This window comes from Notothenia rossii, assembly GCF_949606895.1.
Source record: "Notothenia rossii genome assembly, chromosome: 6".
Lineage (NCBI taxonomy): Eukaryota > Metazoa > Chordata > Actinopteri > Perciformes > Nototheniidae > Notothenia > Notothenia rossii.
Window position 1 is genome coordinate 12,783,601 of NC_136909.1, and position 25,903 is coordinate 12,809,503.

A 25,903-nucleotide genomic window follows, 5' to 3' on the forward strand; every position below is an offset into this window, starting at 1 on the left:
TCTTAAACTGCGTTCAATTTGAGTTAAATCAAGAAAATAAATAAAGTGAAAAGTTTATTATAATTTTTAATAGAAAAATATTACTATAATTAATGTATTATTCAAAAAATGTTTTGATAAACGCAACAATGCAAGACAAACTAAAAACAATGTACTCGTTCATCCATTAATAATAACACAAAGAGATGTTACTAGAGATAATACAAGATAAAATACCTTAAAGATACCAAAGGAAAATCTACTGATATTAAAAATGAAATTCATGTTAAATTAAATTGATGATGTGAGATCTTAATAGAAAGGATAATCATTTTAATATTTTAAATTTTTCAATTCAAGTAGAAAGAAGATTTACAACGAGAATTGTGGATTATCTTGAGTAACCATTTTATGATTTCTGGGAAGAGAAAACACATCATAATTGAGTTTCTAAAATATACATTCTGGCATGTTGAGATCAGAACCACAACAAATAAAATGCCATATAGATCCATTTATTGGAGAGAAGGCAGATTTATTTACATCCAATAACTCCAAAACTATATAGATTAATATAAAGCACTACGATTAGAAGATCACGTATTGTTGGTTGAACTGTATCGCAAATGAACGCAGCATTTACATGTTTAGTGGTGCAGGTTTTTTGGTCTGAGTGAATCATCTTTTAGTAAACGATCTTTGTTCATGTTCCTCTCTTCTCCTCTGCGCTAATCTCGCGGGAACTGCAGGAGCGCGCCAAACTAAGAAAACACAAGTCGCATCAGTGACAGCAACAGACAAAACCAGTGGGGAAACCTTTGATATAACTCCATAATTTCCTTCAAATGCCACTTTACGGACATACTCAAACAAGCTGAGTGGGAGTTTAATTTATTCCACCGTGTTGTGGTCTGCAGACTGCGATAGAGAAGATGGTTTTTCAAAACAATAGTCGGTACAAAAACGAACGAGGACAAGGTCGTGGAGAACCGGACAATCAGTGAGTTGTTTCTCCTTACAAAGTTACTTACATGCTTAATTTTACATTAATACAGACCGCCACAACACACTTAGTTATTTAAGGCAGTTTAGGAAATGACAAAAGTAAAACAAGATCTCACTTTGGACATATTTGACTTGTTCGTTTTTCGACCATTTTGGCTGTGTTATTGAACATGGCACACATTTTGGCTGTGTTATTGAATATGGCACACATTTTGGCTGTGTTATTGAATATGGCACACATTTTGGCTGTGTTATTGAACATGGCACACATTTTGGCTGTGTTATTGAATATGGCACACATTTTGGCTGTGTTATTGAATATGGCACACATTTTGGCAAGGCTAAAATATTAAACATTTTATTTGGGAAGTTCTCCATCAATTTTCTTTATAAATTAATAACTGTCACCAAAATACATGTAAGCAGACCCTTAAAATATAAACACACTAAAACCACATTTGTTTATCCCACGACCATTACAATAAAAAATCCATGCATTGTAATACATAAGGCTTTTAAGTTTTAAACTTTAGTTCTTACTATCTTCCACTAGATTGAGCCATTTCTCATGTTTGCCCTGTGGTGCCAACACATGTTATTTCCTAGTTTCCACTAGGGGCAATACTGCTGTATTATGTTTTTTGATGCAATACATCAAAATCAATGTTGTTTCTAATCATTGTCTTATCCCAGACTTCCCCCCCCCCCCCCCCTCCCCCCCTAGCATTAAGAATACAACTAAAAAATGAAAGTACATTTTAAGGATTGTTTCATTATTACAGTGGCAAAACGTAAACAAAGAGGCATTTAAAGGGTAAATTAGGAAAATGAAATGTATGCCAGCTTTTAGACAATGCATTTTTGTCCTCTAAAGACAACAGGGAATATGTTTCAAATTGAGGCACAAGGGTTAATATACATTATCTATTCTGTGTTTGAATTAGGGACGATGGATCCTCGGCCCTCAAGCGTCTGGAGCGCAGCCAGTTCACCGACGAGATGGACGCCCGCTTTGGTTTCGACAGGATTAAAGAGCCAGGGGAGAAAACAGGCTGGCTGATCAACATGCATCCTGTGAGTCCTTGCACTGTGTCATGTTGTAGCCTTCTTTGTCTTGAGTAGAACATTGTGGTAACAAATGTGACACCCTTTGCTCCTCTTTCTATGTTTAGACTGAAATCCTGGATGATGACAAGAGGATGATCAGTGCTGTGGACTATTATTTCATACAGGAGGATGGAAGCAGGTTTAAGGTGAGTTGGGGGGGAAAAGTCAAGTGCTGTGACACCGCTGTTTCAAAACAAACTGGCTCCTTATAACAAACAGTAGTTTTTATGCAATAACATTTCCCAAAACCCCCCTGCTCTAACTCGTCTGTCCTGATATGTTTCCTATCTGTAGGTGGCCCTCCCTTTCAAGCCATACTTTTACATCGCCACTAAAAAGGTACGTCTGCGTCAGAAGTTTAGTTCTTATCAAGCAATATACACTGCAAAAACTCTAGCCCTAAAAACGACTTTATTTACAGAATTGCGAAAGAGAAGTTATCTCATACTTAACCAGGAAGTTTCAAGGAAAGGTGACGAAGCTTGAAGTCATCCCAAAAGAGGACCTCGACCTGGTGAGTGGTTGGTCTTTTAGTTTCCTTGAACCGCATTAAAGTGTTGCATATTACAAAAAAACTTTGAACACAAACAAAGAAGGACAACAACGTCATTGTAATCTTTGTTCTCTTACCTGCTCTCCTCAGCCGAACCATCTGGTTGGACTGAAGCGAAGCTACATCAAGCTGTCCTTCAGCACCGTGGACGAACTCATGAAGATCAAGCGTGAGATCTCACCAGCAGTACGCAAGAACAGAGAGAAGGAGCAGTCCAATGACTCCTACACCTCCATGTTATCAAGGTAACACCACTCCCATTAGTTTTTAATAAACTGTAACTTCAGGTTCATTTCTGATCTGCTGACACCTGTGTTTTTTTGACAGTGCCTTATCAGGTGGAAATGTGAACACAGCAGAGGAAGACGGGCCGTCAAAGCGTATCTCAGACCAGTTAGACAACATAGTGGACATGAGAGAGTATGATGTGCCATATCATATGCGGTTGTCCATCGACCTTAAGATCCACGTGGTAAGCATAGATCACTGTTCTCACAATGTTTTCTGAGAGGCTTGTGTTCGTTGTTCTTATCTTTGCTGTCTTCATGTCTCAGGCTCACTGGTACAATGTTCGCTACAGAGGCAGCGCTTACCACCCAGAGATCATACGCAGAGATGATCTTGTGGAGAGACCAGTAAGAGGATTTAAATCACATGTGATCTGTCATTTGTTCGGGTTCATCTTTGACTGTGATTTCAGTAACTCATTGTTTCTCGCTCTTCATAGGACCCTGTTGTTTTGGCTTATGACATCGAGACCACCAAACTCCCACTGAAGTTCCCGGATGCAGAGAGCGATCAGATCATGATGATCTCCTACATGATTGATGGACAGGTCAGTTGCATTTATAAGTAGAAGTATTATTCCATATTCATTTATGTCTTCAAATAAAATCAAGTTTTATTTATATAGCACGTTTATAAACGATTTTTGGTCGAGCCAAAGTACATATAATAAAAGTAGCCTACAGTAGAGACACTTTACAGCTAATACAACAGTACAGCTTGTTCAGAATATCAGTATGAGAAAAAAGGACACCCTCTATCCTCATGTCTTAAACTAACTTTGTGTTCCCTTTTTGTAAAGGGGTATTTAATCACAAACCGGGAGATCGTCTCTGACGACATTGAAGATTTTGAGTTCACTCCCAAACCTGAATATGAAGGGCCTTTCACTGTTTTCAACGAGGAGGACGAGGTATGTGAACTGTCAATATCGATTCAAAGTGTTGAAATCCTTTGAGTATTCAAGTGTAACGCTCTGTGGTTGAATCATTGTGATAACATGTGGTCACCGTACTTTGGCTGCAGGCGGCTCTCATCCGGAGATTCTTTGACCATGTTCAAGAAACCAAACCAAACATCTTTGTGACCTACAATGGAGACTTCTTTGACTGGTAAGCTATTCTTTTGCTGTATCGTAAAAAATATGAGATGAATAATAATAATTTCAATTTCTATAGCGCCTTTCACTAAACCCAAGGACGCTTTACAATGGGAAGAAACAAAACAGAAAGTAATAATAACCATACAGATACATAGGCTGAAGAAAACAAAACAGAAACAGGTTGCTGGGTACTGCATATTAGCTGAGGCCAAAGGCCCGAGTGGACAGATGGTGTTTGAGGTGTTTTTTGAAGGAGTCCAGAGAGTCTGCATTCCTGATTGCAGAGGGGAGAGAATTCCAGAGGGCGGGGGCTGCGACACTGAAGGCTCTGTTGCCAAATGGTATCAGCTTGGAGCGCTGGATGGAGAGCCGCCCTTTGTCGGAGGACCGCAGGTGACAAGAGGGTGTAGGGCTGAAGGAGGTCAGAGATGTATGGAGGGGCTAGGGAGTGGAGAGATTTGTATGTTAGCAGGAGGAGTTTGTACTGGATGCGTGACTTGACCGGGAGCCAGTGAAGGTGGATGAGGGTGGGGGTAATGTGTTGCCGGGGCTTAGTGCGGGTGAGGAGCCTGGCTGCAGAGTTCTGGACGTACTGGAGCCTGTCCAGGGCTTCGCTGGTGACCCCGAACAGAACTCCGGGAATTACTCGTATTCTATGATGTTTATCTCTCACACTTTGTTTCCACTCTTTCAAGGCCTTTTGTTGAGACCCGAGCTGCTCTCCATGGACTCGACATGTACAAGGAGATTGGTTTCCAGAAAGATAACCAGGGAGAGTACAAGTCCACGCAAGCCATCCACATGGACTGCTACAGGTTAGGAAGCCTTTTGCTCTACGTAAACGTTGGAGGTTAGAGTTATGAATGATTCTGATATCCTCTTCCAACCTGCCTCTCCTCTCCTCAGGTGGGTTAAGAGAGACAGCTACCTGCCGGTGGGAAGTCATAATCTGAAGGCAGCGGCGAAAGCTAAACTGGGCTACGACCCCGTGGAGCTGGACCCGGAGGATATGTGTCGCATGGCTACTGAGCAGCCACAGGTACACAAGTGACTTTTATTTACTGCTCGGAAGAATAATTGTAACTGTTTTGTTAACTTTTTCTTTTTTTCTACGGTTCTGTTAGACTTTAGCCACCTACTCTGTGTCGGACGCTGTGGCCACGTATTACCTCTACATGAAATACGTTCACCCCTTCATCTTCGCTCTGTGCACCATCATCCCCATGGAGCCCGACGAGGTTTGTTTTTTGTGTGTTTTGTAAAAGAAGAATCAAATACCCAAAATATAACATTATGAATATTCACGTCTTTTCTTCCAGGTGCTGCGTAAAGGCTCTGGGACGCTGTGCGAGGCTCTGCTCATGGTTCAGGCCTTCCACGCAAACATCGTTTTCCCCAACAAGCAGGAGCAGGTGTTCAACAAAATGACCGGCGACGGCCACGTCATGGACTCTGAGACCTACGTGGGCGGCCACGTGGAGGCGCTGGAGTCCGGAGTTTTCCGCAGTGACATCCCTTGCCGTTTCAAAATGGTACATCTCAGTTTAACTTACAGCTTGCTCTTTGTTTTAATGCTTTTTATATGAATTTAGCATTACGGCTTGTTCTGGTGTGTTGACAGAACCCGGCCGCGTTTGACTTCCTTCTGCAAAGAGTTGAGAGAACCATTCGTCACGCCATTGAGGAAGAGGAGAACATCCCTTTGGATCAGGTCACCAACTTTAATGAGGTATATTGGCTTTTACATTTTTACCTAATACCTTATTTTTTAAAAGTTGTTCGAACTATTTTCAGCTTTAACATTTCTCTGATATTTTCTCAGGTTTGTGAGGATATCAAAAAGAAGCTGATATCCTTAAAGGAGGTCCCAAACAGGATTGAATGCCCCCTCATCTACCATCTGGACGTTGGGGCTATGTACCCCAATATCATCCTCACCAACCGCCTGCAGGTAAAGGAAAAATCCAAAGAAATATGCATAGGTTAAAACCTATAGAAAAGCCTGCAAATCAATACTTTGTTCTCTACTTTTATAGCCGTCCGCCATAGTTGATGAGGCCACTTGTGCCGCCTGTGACTTTAACAAGCATGGTGCCACCTGCCAGAGGAAAATGGCGTGGCAGTGGAGAGGGGAGATCAGTAAGTCAATGTTGTTTTAAAGTGCACCTATCATGCTATTTTTAGGCAATAACATAGGTCTCAGATATATAAAAAACATGTCTATGAAGTGTTTTGCTCAAAATACCAAACAGATAGCCAATTCTAGCCATGCCTCATATCCCTCTATTTCACTTCCTGTTTCAAAAGTGCTGATTTTGGGTATAAAGCTTTAAAAAAAAAAAAAAAAAAAAGATTAAAAAAAAAAGAAGGGGTCTGAGCTCATGCGGGACCCGGCAGCTACTGTCTAAACTAAATACTGCAGTGATGAAACGCCATATCATGGATTATCAAGGATTATTTCTGAAACAGTATGGAGCTCAAAGGCTTTCTCTCGGTTATACCACAACGTGAGTTCCTTTTTATTTCCTGCTTCTTCACACACATGCTCTCCAGTACAGGTTAGCTCAAATAATGTAAATGTAAACACCGACCATATTACGTCCAAAACAGTCGGGCATTGTTTCTGATAGCAACTTTCTGATAGGGCCGTGGGTCCACATTTCCGATAATCTGGATCAGCTCTGTTGTAGCCCCGTTTTTAGAGATTTGGGTACGGAGGAAAAGAGAGTTTTATTTTCTGACGCTGCGTGAGTTCCCCGACACACCGGGGACACATATTTATGTATAAAAGACATCACAAAGTGCATTTTGCATGATAGGTCCCCTTTAAATAAACAGAGAAACTAAAGGAGAAGTTTCTTTGTTATTCATGTTAGTTTGAATACAGTAAAAGTTGATTTATTCTTCCCTCTGTGTGCAGTGCCTGCCAGCCGCAGTGAGTTTCACCGAATCCAGCAGCAACTCGAGTCTGAGAAGTTCCCGCCCTATTTCCCCAACGGCCCACCTCGGGCCTTCCACTCTCTCAACAAGGAGGAGCAGGCCAAACACGAGAAGAAACGTCTGGCAGGTACTTCCCTTTGAGTGTGTTATAAGCGTTTTAAATAGCTTTTTGAAGCGTTGTTTGACCTGTCTTTCCTTTGCCTCAGACTACTGTAAGAGGGCCTACAAGAAGACACACGTCACCAAGCTGGAGGAGCGCACCACCACCATCTGTCAGAGAGAGAACTCCTTCTACGTCGACACCGTGAGAGCTTTCAGAGATCGTCGCTACGAATTCAAAGGACTCCACAAGGTGTGTTTTGGAATTCTCTCTATTTTCAATTCATTACATATTTATATAGAATAACTGCATTTTCCATTCAAATGTCTTCCACTTCAGCCATTTAAACTCTCACTCTGTACTTAAAACGTATATTACCGATAAAATGACTTGCTTTGAATGCCTTTTTATTTTTTCGCAACCTTTGCTTTAGGTGTGGAAGAAGAAACTGTCGGCAGCTCAGGAGAGCGGAGACGCTGCTGAGGTGAAGCGCTGCAAAAACATGGAGATCCTGTACGATTCTCTTCAGCTGGCTCACAAGTGTATTCTCAACTCTTTCTACGGCTACGTCATGAGGAAAGGGTAGGAACCAACTGCAGCTTTCATAATTCAATTAATCAAATGAGCTTTAAAGCCTTGGCTGTGGTGAAATCAGTGATTAACGGCACTCTGCTGCGGACCTGATGTTGCCTTTGTGTTTCCATCAGGGCGCGCTGGTACTCCATGGAGATGGCTGGCATTGTGTGCTTCACTGGAGCCAACATCATCACTCAGGCCAGAGAGCTTGTCGAACAAATAGGGTGAGTGTCGTATCATCATAATGAGATTACTAGAGATGTCCCGATCACCTTTTTTTGCTCCCGATCCGATTCCGATCATTTGATTTTGACAATTTGCCGATGCCGATTTTTCCCGATCCGATCTTTATGCAATGCATTAAGAGAAAAAAAAGCATTCAAGTTGTCCCTTAAGGTTCTTTTTTAATTTAAATTGGATATTCTATCCAACATGGATATAGCTTCTTTTTTTCACAGCAGCATTGGATCAGTTCAGTTGTGCAGCATTGGATCAAAACAAAATAAAGCTTTCAGTACTCGTTAGCTTACTGCTACAATTAGACACTGCGCCCTGCCCACTCTGTTGACAGATTTGAGAGAAATAAGCAACCAGGTCTATGAAAACAAGCCCCAAAGAAGCAACACATACATGATGTTCTGTCATTTGAAACCAAAACTAAGGCCTCAGGATGACTTTAAGACTTGAACATGGTCATTTTTGTTTTGTAACGTTGAATACAAAATGTAAAAAAAAGTATTTAAAAAAAAAAAAAATCCCGATCCCCGATTTTTTTCCTCCCGATTCCGATCTTTTGAAAATCACGTGATCGGCTCCGATCCCCGATCACGTGATCGGATCGGGACATCTCTAGTTATTGCCTGTTGAAATCACATCAACCGACTCTAATATGTTAACTGGAACGCTCTGCCATGCATTTCCATTCCTCACAAATGGCCTCTCTCACTTCTGTTTCTCAGGAGGCCCCTGGAGTTAGACACTGACGGGATCTGGTGTGTCCTCCCCAACACCTTCCCCGAGAACTTTGTGATTAAAACCAACAATGAGAAGAAGCCCAAGGTGACCATCTCCTACCCCGGAGCCATGCTGAACATCATGGTGAAGGAGGGATTCACCAACGATCAGTACCACGAGCTGGTCGACCCCGCGACCCTCACTTACCAAACCAGGGCCGAGAACAGCATCTTCTTTGAGGTGGACGGACCGTACCTGGCCATGATCCTGCCCGCATCCAAGGAGGAAGGGAAGAAGCTGAAGAAAAGGTAAAGGAACACTAATTCTGTGAGCACATTTACCATTGGACGATGAGACTATTAAATGGGCAAAGGTTCGCTAGAATCAGAAACGGGTTTATTGCCAGGTAGGTTCACGCGTACGAGGAATTTGACTTGATGTCGTGGTGCAAACATAAAATATAAAACACTTTTTTTTTTTTTATTTAAGAAAGTACACAGATTAAGAACACTGTTAAAAAAAAAAAAATAGATAGATGGCAATAAAATGAAACTGTAATTTACAGCGAAATAGAATGCAGTGAATTATAGAATATGAAATATGTGCAGTAAGCAATATTTAAACATTGTGTGCATTAATGTAATGTGTATAGAGTCTGCGTTGTGGCGGCTGAGGTAAAGTGTCAGTAGGGGGGGGGGGCCTTGTTGATGAGGCCGGTAGCGGAGGGGAAGAAAGTGTTCAGATTGATTTAAGGTTTCTCTGTTCATTTTAGGTACGCTGTGTTTAATGAGGACGGCTCCCTGGCTGAGCTGAAGGGTTTCGAAATCAAGAGACGAGGAGAGCTGCAGCTCATTAAGATTTTCCAGTCGTCAGTGTTTGAGGCTTTCCTCAAAGGCACCAATCTGGAGGAGGTGTACGCCTCTGTGGCCAAAGTGGCTGACTACTGGCTGGACGTTCTGTACAGCAAGGTCAAAACCCATTCTAGTATAACGTGACTTTTACGATCACATTTGCAGAGAAGCTTCAGTCAAAACATTGATTGAAGTCTATCTTCCTCACAAAAAGCTGATTGATTTGTTTCTCTGTTCTTTCAGGCTGCCAACATGCCAGACCAGGAGCTGTTTGAACTGGTTTCTGAGAATCGTTCGATGTCCAGAAAGCTGGAGGACTACGGAGAGCAGAAGTCCACCTCCATCAGCACAGCTAAGAGACTGGCGGAGTTCCTGGGAGACCAGATGGTGAAAGATGCTGGTCTGAGCTGTCGCTACGTCATCTCCCGGAAACCTGAGGGTGCACCTGTCACAGAGAGGTGAAATAAACGTTCACAGTGGACATTCTTTTAAATGATATATTGTATGAAAGATGAAGGGTATACTAATGCAGTTAGAAGTCATGAAGTTAGTACAGGAACCCATGTTCACATTCCATATCAAATCTGAACAGTGTGAGAAGGTTCAAGGTGAGAGGATGACGAGTCTTTTTGGATTTCCTCTATCTTTGGTAAGATAAGTTAATATGTGGATATACAATAATAATCCTATTGCAGGAAGCTTTTTGAAACTGACATGTATGCTTCTAAAGGTTCTCGTCTCCGCTCTGACCCTTCTTGAGAGGTTTAAAGTTGGGGGGGACCTTGTCATCAATAATAGTGTAAGAGCTAATTATACGTAAAATACTGACTTTAGGGGATAGACTTGTTGTTTGTTTGAAAGAAAACTGAAACAGCAATATCCCCGTTCAGATACTGGCCAATGACCTTTGTACGTCTCCTTTCTCTCTATTTGCAAACTGTAGCTTTCCAATACACAAAATCCCAAATCAAATAAAAAACTACTTTGTTGATAAACTCAATGCCATTATAATAGAAATCCCCCAATAAAATGATGCTTTCACACGGGTTAAAAACCACTGTGTAATGTTACCAGAATAAAAGCCTTGAGATCGACTCTTATTGATTTGTGTCTTGTTCCATCAGAGCCATTCCTCTGGCCATCTTCCAGGCGGAGCCCAGTGTGAAGAAGCATTTCCTTCGTAAGTGGCTGAAGATGCCCAGCATTCATGACTTTGACATCCGCTCGGTGAGTTTTTAAACAAACTTTTGATGCCCTTTCATTCTAATGTCTGGGTTTTTCTAAGTGAATTTGCTTGTACTTGCTCTTTGACATTTGCTGCTCCTTTTCAGATCCTTGATTGGAATTATTACATAGAGAGGTTGGGTAGTGCCATCCAGAAAATCATCACCATCCCTGCAGCTCTTCAACAGGTACACATTAAAACCCATTTCATTTTGCTGTCAGTCTAGAATATGCGTGGACATATTTTCATTGTCTCTGTTGGTCATCAGGTGAAGAATCCGGTACCCAGAGTGAGGCACCCTGACTGGCTGCACAAGAAACTTCTGGAGAAAAATGATGTCTTCAAGCAGAAGAAAATCAGTGAGCTGTTCACCAGCGAGGGCAAGAGACAGGTTCGTTCACCTCCAAAGCACAACGACCACCTGTCGACACAGAGAGTTCCCCCTATCAAAAGAAACACTTTGATACATACAATAACTACATAACAATCAAGAAATCAGGAAAACAGAAGAGATAACACAAATTAATGTTAACTTGCCGGGAACTTTTACCCCCATTTTTACACCTGCTAGAGAGGTGGTACCAAAAAAGTACAAATGTATATTGGCTGGGCGAATTGCAAACCACTTGGAGTTCCAGCAGCTTCTACTGAAGCCAGTCCCCAACTCCGGGGACTTCGGGTGGCAGTATACGCTGGGAAGTTGTTTGCGGCCTGCCAGTAAACCCAAAGCAGAAGAAGAAGAAGTGACGTCAGCGGCTTCATTTGCGAAATCTTCCCTCAGGGAACTTATTGGTACTTAGTGCCCTGGGGTACTAAGTACGGCAAAGTACTTGGTGTGAAAGCGGCTTATGTGTAAGCTATATACCAACCAGATCTTACCACCTGGTCATTATACTGGTTTGTGTTTTTATAGTTTACCCATTTTTCCCATCTTTCCTCAAAGAAAAGAACTTAAGGGTTTCTGATGCTCATGGTTATTTTCTCCAGTCCATACATTTCATTTACGAGATCATTTGATTGTGAGTGATTTGCTATTCTTCTCACGAGAATCTTTTTTATTCCCTCTGGTGTTTTCCCAAGTAATAGGGTTAGTGTGTTCTTGAAATGCCCAAAACATTTGACATTTCTCTTATTCCCCGCTTCCCTTTTATGCAAAGGGTTGTTTTGTTTTTTATCTAAATGGCCTTTTCTGTCTCAGGTGGCCCATCAGCCTCTGGAAGCAGGCCAAACCGCGGACATAGAGGACTTTGGGATGCCCCCCAGACCTCTGCAGCCGGCCATCCTCATCAGCACCAAGCGCAAACGGGCGTCTCAGGCAGAGGAGAGCCAAGTGGAGTCGCAGGATGTGGAGCTCACTCTGTCCTGGAGGGATATCCTGGGGGCGCCCCCGGCTGTGGGAAACTCACGGGTAGGCGAGCTGAAACGAGCACAACGTGATGCCTGTTTTGTTATTGCACTGATTCAGGCCATTTCTAATTAACTCTAAATAATACAAGACATGAGTACTTCTACTTTTACTGAAGTACAAGATCTGAGTACTTCTACTTTTACTGAAGTACAAGATCTGAGTACTTCTACTTTTACTCTAGTATAAGACCTGAGTACTTCTACTTTTACTCTAGTACAAGACCTGAGTACTTCTACTTTTACTCAAGTACAAGACCTGAGTACTTCTACTTTTACTCAAGTACAAGATCTGAGTACTTTTACTTTTTTATTGTTATTTTTTACCTTCTTTGCTGTAACAGTGGGACTAGTAAAGGAATTCTGGTTGCGATGCGATTTCACATTTGACCCAGCATTCCTAGGAAATCCATTATCGTGGAGATATTACAAAGCCTTTGTGTAAACAGGAGGAGATCCTGGTGTGGCTGCGGTACCATAAGAAGAAGTGGGAGCTCCAGCTGAGGCAGAGGAAGGAGAGAAAGAAGAAGAGGAGGCTGCTGGATGGTGAAGCTCAACCCGTGGGGGGGGGAGTGATCCGGGATCAGGGCCCCACCGGCGGCCTGGGGAGCTTCCTCCGCAAAACAGCACGCAGCATCCTGGACATGCCATGGCAGATTGTGCAGGTCGGGCAACGACATCCCACTATTATCTGTTCAATATTTAATATTAATATTCCTTCTGTCATATATTTATGTATATATATAATACCTTGTTAAATTCAACATGTATATTTTGTAGTTTCTTGATTATTTCTAGTCTTTGAATTTGTATTGTATTGTACATTGCCTTGTCTTGTTATGCTGCTGTAACACAAACATTTCCCAAATTGGGATCAATAAAGTACATCTTATCTTATCTTATCCTCAAGCCAGTTTAAAGAGTAATAATACCCAAAGAAAATCATCTAATCTGTTCTTTCCTGTTCCCTGCCTCTCAGATTGCAGAGACCAGTCACCCCGGCCTGTACAAGCTGTGGGCTGTGATTGGAAACGACCTCCACTGCATGAAGCTCAACATCCCACGTGTGTTCTATGTCAATCAGAAAGTCCCAAAGCAGGAGGAGGGAGCCACCTACAAAAAGGCACGGAAAAATAGAAATTGCATTTTAAATTTGGCAATGCATTTTTTTTTATTAAGTCCGGCCCTTCTACTTCCGACCCATGGGACCTTATTTCGGAAAGATTATGTATTGAAGTCAATGATAGAAAGATTATCTCTCGATCCCGTTTGAATTGTGTCACGAATTACACATATGATGTTTGTCAATTCTTAAAAAATAATTTCCATGTCAAAAAAGTCACAGTTTGTCGTAAAACTGTTGAAATATAAGACTATGAAAAATACGCAACTAGAAAGACTACAAATCTCAGAGTCGCGTAAAAGATGTCATAACCGGTGTGATGCTTCTATAATACACCGTTTAAGCCCGGATGCCCCCGGGGGAGACATGCTAACGCTAACGCTACATTAGCATCGGCGACCTTTTCTACTTCATGCTATCTGCACAAATGGTTAACATTGAACATTAAAAAGATCAGGCCGTTCAGGGAGAACCAAAGGCAGGCAGGCATTGCATGACATTCTTCTGGACGTGTTTCATTGTGTTGATAGTGAGGGTAGACAATCCCTTTTTTGGCTATACAGTAGTGACGGCCATCTTGGTGACGTGTGTTGTTGTGCGAGACCAGAGATGTAGTTCATTGAGATGTTTCACTCAAAAAAAGTCTTACTTCACAGTTTTAGGGCAAAACTATTTCTTTTAACTAACAAAATTATCTTTTAAATTGACAAACATCATATGTGTAATTCATGGCACAATTCAAACGGGATCGAAAGATAACTTTTCTCTCGCCATTGACTTCAATACATAATTTTTCCGAAAAAGGTCCCATGGAGGTCCACCGGAAAGGGAGGGACTTCGCCTCTCTACATGTGTTGTTGGTATCATTATAATAACTTAAACAAACATATTTCTTTGTCTTTAGGTGAACCGCATGCTGCCTCGCTCCAACATAGTGTACTTCCTTTATGAGTACAGTGTACCAGAAGACATGTACCTGAAGCACATCAACGAGATCAACGCTGACCTCTCGGCCCCCGACATCGAAGGAGTCTATGAAACACAGGTATCATAAAAACACCTCCAGCGTTTTCATTACACTCGGCCATGATGCTCTTTGTGTGTGTGAGTCCAATTTGAAAGCCGTTGTTAACAGAGTGAAATTATCTGTTTCAGGTCCCGTTGCTGTTTCGGGCGCTGGTGCAGCTCGGATGTGTGTGTATGGTGAATAAACATGTGGTGAGGGATATGGCTGGCAGGGAGGCGGACACCTTTGACCTGGAGAATCTGGAGATGAGGTCTCTGGCCCAGTTCAGCTACCTGGAGCCTGGTAAGACCCGCCTCTCACACTGGTCTTCTTCAATTGATATCAAAAAGATTGATTTGTTTTTCCTGCGACATAATACTTATCCTGATATCACAAGATCCTTCTCATGAACTCTAATTAGAGATGACCCGATCGGAGCCGATCACGTGATTTTCAAAAGATCGGAATCGGGAGGAAAAAAATCGTGGATCGGGATTTTTTTTAATTTTTTTTTTAATAACATTTCTTTTTTTTATTTAATGTTACAAAACAAAAATGACCATGTTCACGTCTTAAAGTCATCCTGAGGCCTTAGTTTTGGTTTAAAATGACACAACATCATGTATGTGTTGCTTCTTTTGGGCTTGTTTTCTGACCTGGTTGCTTATTTCTCTCAAATCTGGCAACAGAGTGGGCAGGGCGCAGAGTCTAATAGTAGCAGTAAGCTAACGAGAGGCTACGTTCAGCTGGTGACTCGGGAATCGGGACAGAGAAAATGTCAGGAGTTTGGAAGTATTATAACATTGAAAGTGAAGGCAGTGTAACAGCCAGATGCAATGTTTGCAAGGCGGAGACTTTTAAAAGGAAAGAGAAACTGCCCCAGAACAGTGAAAAGGCCCAAAAAAGAACAGCCAAGATAGCTGAATTCATCGCGTTGGATGACCAGCCGTTATCTGTTACCTTTTTTTTCTCTTAATGCATTGCATAAAGATCGGACCGGGAAAAATCGGTATCAGCAGATTGTCAAAATCAAATGATCGGAATCGGATCTGGAGCAAAAAAAGGTGATCGGGACATCCCTTACTCTAATGTTTGGTCTCTTCTTAGGGAGTGTTCGACACATGTACCTGTATCATCACAGTCAGGGTCACAAGGCTCTGTTTGGCCTCTTCATCCCCTCTCAGCGCAAAGCCAGCATCTTCATCCTGGACACAGTAAGAACAACACATCTCTTTATTTATTCTGCTGTCATCCTTTTTCTTTGACTCATATCTTGTTAAGTGATGTTCCTCCAGTGCAAACAATCAATGTCCGCTATAAGAAAAGCCGAATAATATTAGTCTAAAGTGAATTTTTTTTACTTTCCAAAAGTGAAGAGATGCTAATCAATGCCTCCCTTTCCAGCTAGTGAAAAAACCCTCACGCTCTGTCTCTGTGTTATCTCCTCAGGTCAGGACCAATCAGATGCCCAACCTGACTAACCTCTACACAGCTGAACGCATTGCTCTCCTGGAGAAGACCAGCGAGGAGCTCCTGCCTCCAGAGAAGCACAACTTTGAGGTCCGCGCTGAAAACGATCCAAAGGCTATTTACCGTGCACTGCAACGCATTCTGCTAAACTACAAGGTAAAGCACACTGGAGCTATTTACAGGGGGGCACAACGTTCACACGCTCTGTGGTCACGAAGCTCTGCACTCCACTACCACCCCCCCCCCCGTTGGCATTCGCAATACAGAGGGCTTCATGGGAACTTTGAGGGGAGCCAGAAGTTGGAGTACCAAACACTGACTCAAGGTTTTCATCTGAGTACCGCACTGAGAAAGTTGTGTGCACCCCTGGCTATTTAGATACCTAATCCATTTCTGATGATCGCATACAGAGACGTTATGTTCATGGGGGTACATTGGGGTAATCAATCGTCTGCTGCTGTTCACAGGAGGAGCGTCGCGGGCCCACCCTCATCGCAGTGCAGTCAAACTGGGAGTTGAGGCGGTTGGCAGCAGGGATGCCGGTGCTTGAGGAGTTTCCAGTGGTTCCCGTGCATGTGGTTGATGAGATCAGCTATAACGTGCTGGACTGGCAACGCCACGGTGCCCGGCGCATGATCCGCCACTACCTCAACCTGGACAGCTGCCTGTCACAGGCCTTCGACATGGCCAGGTAGGAACCCTGCTAGCTCTGTTCCTGACATGCTCGCTGTGTTCCTGTGAAAGCTACTGTGCACAATCTTTTAGCGTATATCTAACATTATGCTTTAGGGATCGACCGATATGGCTCTTTCAAGGCCGATACCGATTATTAGTAATCAAGGAGACCGATAACCGATATTTGGAACCGATATACATTTGCAGTAAAATCAGAAAATCTCGGTGTCAAAATGTAGAATAACAGAACTTCTATGAAATGTCTTTTTATGTTTAATGAACTTTTCAACATCTTAAAACTGGTTTTCTCTCTGTGACCCTGAGTAAAGTAAATGAAGTAAAAATAAAAACTACTAAAACTTGTTCTGAACTTCTGAAAGTTGAGTCTCACTCATTTAGTAGTCCCAATTCAGCAGCACCAGATTGTGGTGCAGAAAGCAGAGTTGCTGCGAGGCTCCACTAGCAGCCGTCCCAGTTTCTCCGCTGCGAGACGCTACCCGTCCCCCCCCGTCCCTTTGTAACTGGGAAACTGATAGAATTGGTTCAAGAGATTGTGGTGTTTTTGCAACTTCAGCAAAGGGGGTTGGGATGTTTATTGAATTTCGGCTTTCAAATGATTTACCTTCGAAACACCGCTCACTGCCGCTGCTTGTCTGTGTCTGCGTTCTTCGCTCCTGCCTGTAATCTGAGAAGGTCCCGCCTCTCTGGCTGGCTGCATCAGAGCCAAAGTCGTATCGGCAATTAGATTTTACCGATAATCTGTAAAATGCGGAATATCGGCCTCGATAATCGGTCGACCCCTATTATGCTTATGTTTCTGTCCCTTTAGTGGATTGGTATATTAGAGAGTATTATCATTTCTCTCGTCTCTCATAAAGTCTATTCAGTTAGTTATATTTGTGGAGAACAAAAATGTGAACTTTAAAACTCACACAATGTCCCTGCTTTCAGGTATTACCACTTACCTGTGGGGAACTTGCCTCAGGATGTGTCCATCTTTGGCTCAGATCTGTTCCTGGCACGACATCTGAGGAAACACAACCACCTGCTGTGGCTCTCCCCCACCGCCAGGCCTGATCTGGGAGGAAAGGAGGCCGATGACAGTCGTCTGGTGATGGAAAGTGATGACAGGGGCTCGGTGGAGATCAATGCTCAGGGATGCTATTCCACAGGTATTCACACACCAAGAACTCTCTTCATCTGCGTCCAAGAAAAAAGGCATAAAACTACTTTTTGAAGCCTTGCTCTATGTATTTATGGACGACCCTGTTACTGTTTCTCTCAGTGTGTGTGGAGTTGGACCTGCAGAGCCTTGCGGTGAACACCATCCTCCAATCACAACATGTCAACGACATGGAGGGCGGGGCTAGCTTGGGTGTCAGTTTTGATGTGATCCAGCAGGCCTCGTTGGAGGACATGATGTCAGGGAACCAGGGAGCCAGCGCTCTGGCCAGCTATGATGAGACGGCTCTCTGCTCCAACACCTTCAGGTGTGTAAACATCTGTAGTGTGTTACTATGGAAACCAGGGGTGTCAAACACATTTTAGTTCATGGGCCACATACAGCCACATTTGATCTCAAATGGGCCGGACCAGTAACATCATAGTGTAATAACCCTATAATAACAACAACTCCAAATTGTTCCCTTTGTTGAAGTGCAAAAAAGGAACAATTTCAACAATATTATGCCTCAGTTTATCATTTACACATGTGCATTACAACGTACAGATCACACATGTGCATTACAACGTACAGATCACACATGTGCATTACAACGTACAGATCACACATGTGCATTACAACGTACAGATCACACATGTGCATTACAACGTACAGATCACAGTGTATCTACAAAGGCACAACACATTAAGTCACAGGTATCTGGAACTGAACAATATAGTATTTTACTTTATGCTCAAAACATCTGGTCACGATCTATACATTATTGTACATTCATTTCCACATCTGCGTCGTAATCCTGACCACCTGAACTGACACACCACCAACAAACTAAAGTGGGAAAGTGTAAACAAATGATGCTTTAATGATGCTGGGGTGTCGGGGGAAGCGTGTTGTGGTTTAATGATTTCCTTTTGCCCTGTGTTGAATGAGCAGGATCTTGAAGAGCATGGTGGTTGGATGGGTCAGAGAGATCACACAGTACCACAACGTGTATGCAGACAACCAGGTGATGCACTTCTACCGCTGGCTGCGCTCCCCCAGCTCTCTGCTCTACGACCCCGCCCTGCACCGCACCCTGCACAACATGATGAAGAAGGTGTTTCTACAGTGAGTGCTTTCATCGTTTTGTCCTCACATTGATATATCCCTACTTTTTGAAAAGCCTAACAGCGACTGAACTCTTCTCGTCATTCTCTCGTCCTGCTGCCAGGTTGGTTTCAGAGTTCAAACGTCTCGGCTCCACTGTGGTGTACGGAAACTTCAACAGGATCATGTTGTGCACTAAAAAACGGAGGATAGATGATGCCATTAGTTATGTGGAGTACATCACCAACAGGTCAGTTACACTCTTTATATAAATGTATATTTTAAAGGAAGGATCACTTGTTTTTAGAATGTAATTTTAATAAATATTATCGTTAGAATCTAAAAACATCATATGTATAGAATAAAGGGCAACTGTATAAAAAAAAAACAGTGCTTCCCAGACAAATGCAGCCTTTGGTCCAAACAGTGTGTGTGGTCATTAGACTGAAGACACACCACAACAATAACATCAGTAGGGAAAAAAGATAATTACCCATTAGTACCGTGGGCTGTTTGCCACAGATGGGTGCAGTCTCCATCATCTTACCATTAGACTACATCGTTTTACAGGAATTGTCTTCTGGGATTTTTGTTATTGAAACATTACAACTGTAAACCCACAAAAACATGTCTGTCTTTCAATGCAGCATTTTCAATTCTCTCTGAAGATCAAACCATAATGCTTTTAACTGTTTGTTGACTTTGGTCAATATTGCTAATTTCTGAACATCCGTCTGTGTTCAAATGTGTCTTGTCTCGTTTAGCTATTAAGGCCCCACAATCTGGAACAAACTGCCTGAATCGTGCACGTCAGCAAAAACTCTTACTATTTTCAAATCGAGACTGAAAACATATCTTTTTTTCCGCTGCTTTTAATTGAGCTGCTTTTAATTGAGCTGCTTTTAATTGAGCTGCTCATATTCACACTGCAGTTTGCTTTTTATTCATGTGTTGTCTAACTGTTGTTTTTATCTTTGCCTTTTAAATGCCTGTTGTAAAATGCCATTATATAATGTGTTTTTACTGTATTTATTCTTAAATGTCTTTTATTTTATTTTGTAAAGGACTTTGAATTGTCCCGTACTGAAAGGTGCTATATAAATAAACTTGCCTTGAAAGTACAGTAGTCTTCTCCTGTTGTATTTTGACTCTCCTCTCTCCTATCATACTGTAACTGAAAGAGCCCTAAATATTTGTCCTCTAGCATCCACTCCAGAGAAATCTTCCACTCTCTGTCCATCTCCTTCTCCCGATGCTGGGAGTTCCTGATGTGGATGGATCCGTCAAACTTCAGCGGTGTGAAGGGCAAACTGCCCTCCAGCCTCATGAGCGGAGAGGTAACTCTTTAATACCATACAATGTATTTGCTATGATAAAAAAAAAAAAATTAAAACGGGCCTAGAACTCATTCCTCCTCCATGGTCTCCTTTAGGACGGAGCCAAACAGAAGAAAAAGAGCCGAGGAGAGGGAGATGAGGAAGGCAGTGAGGATGAAGAGGAGGATCCAGTTGAGGAAGATGATGGTGATGGCGAGACGGATGAAGTGGAGGAGCTCATTGAGAGCAACTGGAACATCATGCAGTATCTCCCTGAAACTGCCTCCTGTCAGAAATACTTCCTCATGATTGTCTCCGGTAAGAATCCATTCATATTGTCTGTGGTAGAACAACAACATCCATTTACAGAATAAATACAGCCGTACAATTCAGGTATCATTGTGTTTATAGAGAGGCGAAGTCCCTCCCTTTCCGGGGGACCTCCATGGGACCTTATTTCGGAAAAAGTCTGTATTGAAGTCAATGGAGAGAAAAAGAGGTTCTTTTGATCCCGTTTGAATTGTGCCACGAATTAGAAATGATGTTTGTCAATTTAAAAGATAACTTTATCAAGTCAAAAAAAAAAAAGTGCCGTAAAACTGAAGTAACACTTTTTTTCTGTGAAACAAAAAAGATGGCCGTCACGTTGGCACATTTGACTCCTTTCTTTCAGAATGAGGCGAAAAGTATTAAACGAGGTGAAAATCACTCCAAGTCTGGGCATGTTGAGAGCTGTACATACAGACAAGAGGAGTTACTCGGTTCCCTAAGAGCCAGCATGCGGGACCGGGATTCTGGGATTTGTAGTCTTTCTAGTTGCGTATTTTTCATAGTCTTATATTTCAACAGTTTTACGACAAACTGTGACTTTTTGGACGTGGAAATCATTATTTAAGATTGACAAACATCATATGTGTAATTCATGGCACAATTCAATAATAACCATCTTTCTCTCTCCATTGACTTCAATACATACTTTTTCCGAAATAAGGTCCCGTGGGTCTGAAGTAGATGGGCGGGACTTCGCCTCTCTATAGAGAATCCCGGTTTGCAACACTGTCAATAATAGTGCTTTTTCAAAATCTGTACATTATGCATTTTTTTAATGTTGCCTTTTTGCTCTACCATATCTGACACGACACTCTCCACGCCAGCCTACATTGCAGCAGTGTACCACAGCATGAAAGAGGAGCTGAGACGCAACGCTCCTGGCGCCACGCCGGTCAAGAAGCGTGGAGGCAGCCAGGCTACCCAGCAGGCCGTGGGGGACTTGAGTGCCCTTCCTGGTAAGATACTGTGAAGGAGCTGCTTTAATTACTAAAGAGTTCCATTGTGTTCCTGAAGAACTTCACATTACACTCGTTAGTCACTGCAGTGTCTGTTACACTTAAACCTGTGAAGAGGAGAATCTTGATCGATTTCATCTCAGATGTGATGGATTGTTTTTAAACTCTCCCCCACAGGAATGATCGTCTTCTCCCAGGAATACGTGTCCAGTGAGCTGACACAGAACTTTTTCACCATCACTCAAAAAATCCAGAAGAAGGTGTCGGGTACCAGGGGGGTCAACCAGCCCTCAGAGATGTTCCCCGTCCTGCCTGGATCCCACCTGCTTCTCAACAACCCAGCACTGGAGTTCATCAAATACGTCTGCCAGGTACATAAGTATTACGATCATTTACAAAGCTATTTTCTAGCTATTTAGATTGATCGATTGTTATTTTCTTGGCCTATTCCGTTGTTGTTATTTGATTAAATCTGCTCATTTCCATTTTATTCCACACGGAAGTGAATGTGGAATAAAATGCGTTGCGTCCGTGCCACGTAAATACCATCATAAGGCACATGTGTTTATGTGAACAGCGGCAATTAAAATGATCAGAGAAGTCAGACAGCTGATCTTGCGATAAATCAAGTCATCTTCTCAATTCCTCTTCTGTCGGATCAGGTCCTGTCTCTGGATGCCAACATAGTGAACCAGGTGAACAAGCTGAAGAGAGACCTCCTGCGTCTCGTGGACGTCGGAGAGTTTTCAATGCAAGCCCAGTTCAGTGACCCCTGTAACTCCTACATCCTGCCAGAGGTCATCTGCCACCAATGCAATTTCTGTCGTGACCTCGACCTCTGCAAGGACCCATCTGTGGCACAGGTAAGAGGATAACACTGATAGTCTGCATAATAACAATAACGCTATTATTACTGCTACATTTGAACCTGCCTACAATACAGCTTTATTTATAGAGCACTTTAAACCTCCAGACCAAAGTGCTGTACAGTCAAATAAACAAAACAAAACATACAACACAGCTCAGCTCACACACCATAAAACAAGTACAAGTAAAAACAATAGACAATTTAAAACAGGGGTGTCAAACTCAAGGCCCGGGGGCCAAACCCGGCCCGCGACTTCATTTGATGTGGCCCCACAAGAGCTTGAAAATAATATAATATGTTTGTTATACGGTTACATGGCGATTTACAGAAGCACGTTGCCCATACATGGAGCACAATGCATCTCAAATTAAACTTTTTTTCTCAAATTTGCCTTTTTTTCTTCTAAATCTGCCTTTTCTCTCAGAATTTGCCCTTTTCTCAGAATTGACTTTTTTTTCTAAATGTTACTTTTTTTTTTCTAAATGTCTTTTAAAATCTTTTTGTGACATTCTCACGGAAGAGACTTTCAGACCGAGTTAATTATAAAGTTATTACCCTATCCGATTATAATCCAATGCAGAGGCAATCATGTAATATAACACATTATTTTATATATATTAAATATTTATATATGTATTTTTATATAGTCTTAAAGTTACAACCGGCCCTTTGAGTGCAGCCATAATGCGAACGTGGCCGTGATGAAATTGAGTTTGACACCCCTGGTTTAAAAGCAATAAAAGCAACACTCTAAAGGATGTGAATACGCTAAGGAGAAGAGGTGGGTTTTAAGAAGTGATTTAAAAGCAGGCAGGGTGGCGGCCTGTCTAATGTGCAGGGGCAGATCGTTCCACAGTGTGGGAGCCGCTACAGAGAAGCAACGGCCCCCTCTGAGCTTTGACTTGGTTCTGGGCACATTCAGGAGCAGTTGACCCGCTGACCTGAGAGGGCGGTTGGGCGTGTAAGGGCAGCTCACAAAGATATGGTGGGGTCATGCCATTTAGGGATTTGAAATGAATCCTAAAATGTATTGGCAGCCAGTGGAGCGAAGCCAAAATGGGGGAAATGTGGTCATATTTCCGTGTGCCAGTTAAAAAGCCTTAACCGGCATTTTGCACCCGCTTGATATTAATGTATGAAATACCAGTCAGAAAACTGCTCTCCTCTCCTCAGGATGGGTCCGTCTTGCCTCAGTGGTTCTGCTCAAACTGCCAGACGCAGTATGACACTGAGTCTATTGAGATGGCTCTGGTGGAAGCTCTGCAGAAGAAAATGATGAGCTACACACTGCAGGATCTGGTGAGTAAAGATAGTGTAATGAATTGATATAACATCCTAACCAGTTTTAAGTGTTGTCCTAGAAGTTAATACATGTACCATAAACCCTAATGTGTTGCCTTTGTTGGATGTCATCCCCCAATTTCTCTCCCACGCTTCATGTCAGTATATTTACTGTAACTATGAAATAAAGGCACATTCAAAGAGATCTAAATAAAACTACTTTTTTAAAGATGTTGCCGTAGTTAGGACGGAGCAAAGAGATGTTCCAGAACCATTTTTCACTTTCTAATACCTTAACTTAGGTATCACTAAAACCCAGTTTTGTTTGGATAGTGTCACATTTAAAAACCATATATTTTATTATATAGCTGTATGCTACTAACCATGTGTGGATGTGATATAATGGCTTTCATTGTTGATTGTTATGACCTGGTTTAACCCTTTATAAAACATGAACAAAAGCATACAGAGAACAAATTCTATAAAACTTTACCATAAATATTGCACTTATGTAACACTCACACACAAGAAATGAGAGGGAAATAGAAAGCTGCATGGCTCACACATTAGCTGCTTCCATCATTGATTTCAGACAGTAATTGTTTTATCCGCAAGTAATGATGAAACTTGCTTATGAGTGAGCCGTCTCGCTTCTTTCCCGTCTCCTGTGAGAGTCGTTGTTGTTCTTTTATGGCATACAGTTGCGGATAAATGATATGATGACATAATGCCGATCAGTGCGTAGACTTTCTGTATGCGAGGCATTTCCGATACTGTTATTGATTTCTGAACCACTCGTTTGAATAGATACCATCGTTATCAACACATTTGACGTGCTAATGTTGATAGTTAAGAATTCATTAATGGTCATCATCTGTTGTACAACATCCAATAATAATTTCCCTGAAGTTTCCAATATGCTAAAACCTCCGTTTCATTTTAGGTGTGCACCAAATGTAAAGGAGTGAAGGAAGCAAACATGCCGCTGTACTGCAAATGTGCCGGAGACTTCATCCTCACCTTCTCAGCCAAGGTTTCTACTCTCTATCAATCAATCAATTCAGTAAACTGATGAAAGCATATGGTTGTTCCAATCAAACATTGTTCTCACAGCTGTTTTTTACCCCTTTCTTTCATTTTAAAGAGCCTCTTTGATCAGATCACGGTGTTTCGGAATATCGCATCCCACTACAGCATGAGCTACCTGGAGGAGACGATCGACTGGCTGCTCGTCATGAGCCCACAGATCAGCCAGAGCGCTCTCTGAATGTGACATCCAACACTCCGTCTGCTGCATCTGTGGCAGCTTCTTCTCCATCTGGAAAACACTCAAATGTTTCCAGTTAATGCACTTGTATATCCGCCTTCACGATGTCTGTTGTGATTCTTTGTTACCAAGACACTGTTAAGGAGAAATATCTGGACTGTAAATATGTTTAATGCCTTTTTATTATGCCAAAATAAAATGATGTATGTTTGTGATTTACATTTTTATGATTGTTAATAAATATTTTTCCAAATGTTTCAACTGTGTTTGAATGTTTTACTTCTAAAAATGCAAGCCGCAAAGGATAAAGCATAAACATCCTGTGTGCCATCTACTCTGGAGACCTTCATTACCCAGCAGACACCACTTCCTCCTCACTTGGCTGATAGTGTGTCTGTTGCGGCTTGACCTGCTCTGAGAATCGCGTTTACTATGTGAATTCCCAATAATAGACGTTAGACATTTCATTTTTTGGCATGGCGGTTGTGAATATAGTTTTGTTTTTCTGTTTTTATTATCTTCTTTCTTATGTTTGAGTAGTTAGTGTGCAAAGGCTTCATCTGGTAAAGAGTTTTAGGATTTTTTTGCAATTTTCACAGTGATGTCAATATATCTAGAACGTTTTTTAGTGGTATTGAATGTCTAAAAATCATTTAGTGATTACTGTGAGCTGGTCCAGATCCCTATGATCATAGCCCATGCACCACCATCACTTTCATTGCCCCCCGGATGACTCACTTTGCCTGCTGATGGGCCTTTCTCAGACAAGTAATTACATTTCAGTCTCTAATCTGAGGCACAATTAGATTGACTTTTAAGAGCTGCTCACTGACGCATGCTGGATATGCAGTTTGAGGGACAAAGGACCACATAGAAGGCTTGTGATTTAAATATTAAAGGGTCCCTATTATGCTCATTTTCAGGTACTGTTTTTGCTGCTGTGCCTCTAATCTGACATCTTTACATGCTTTAATGTTCAAAATGGTCTTTATACTGCCAGTTCTGCAGCACCTCTTTTCACCCTCCGTCTGAAACCAGAGCCCAGTCTGCTCTGATTGGTAAACTGGCCGGCTCAGTTGTTATTAGTCAACCGCTTTTGACATGTGTTGGACAATGTGTTGGAGCGCTAACCAATAGGAGCGCAAGTGTTACCTAGTGAAGTCACCGTGTTAACAAAGAAGGGCAGGGTGAGATGGTGTGGGAGAGAAACAAAGGGAACTTTGGGATGTTAGCCTTTGCAGACCATTAACATGCACAAAAA

At 42.1% G+C, this 25,903-nt stretch overlaps 1 protein-coding gene across 1 annotated transcript; it reads left to right on the plus strand.

The window, feature by feature from the left end:
* Positions 1–715: 715 nt before the first annotated feature.
* Positions 716–24,899, plus strand: pole (polymerase (DNA directed), epsilon). Its single transcript, XM_079688067.1, has 48 exons — positions 716–979; positions 1,929–2,058; positions 2,157–2,237; positions 2,386–2,430; positions 2,513–2,605; positions 2,735–2,889; positions 2,972–3,116; positions 3,199–3,279; positions 3,372–3,479; positions 3,732–3,842; positions 3,956–4,041; positions 4,727–4,846; positions 4,938–5,070; positions 5,156–5,269; positions 5,351–5,563; positions 5,653–5,760; positions 5,854–5,982; positions 6,068–6,170; positions 6,952–7,098; positions 7,178–7,323; positions 7,505–7,653; positions 7,779–7,871; positions 8,607–8,909; positions 9,374–9,569; positions 9,696–9,910; positions 10,577–10,679; positions 10,784–10,864; positions 10,946–11,068; positions 11,876–12,085; positions 12,531–12,746; positions 13,061–13,204; positions 14,109–14,249; positions 14,360–14,513; positions 15,318–15,424; positions 15,660–15,836; positions 16,148–16,371; positions 17,307–17,527; positions 17,641–17,845; positions 18,472–18,645; positions 18,749–18,874; positions 19,829–19,961; positions 20,057–20,258; positions 21,095–21,226; positions 21,404–21,597; positions 21,889–22,089; positions 23,268–23,393; positions 24,319–24,408; positions 24,520–24,899. Exons 1-48 carry the CDS (start codon positions 912–914, stop codon positions 24,640–24,642), a joined length of 6,879 nt encoding a protein of 2,292 aa, XP_079544193.1. The 5' UTR covers positions 716–911; the 3' UTR covers positions 24,643–24,899.
* The last annotated feature ends 1,004 nt before the right edge of the window (positions 24,900–25,903 follow it).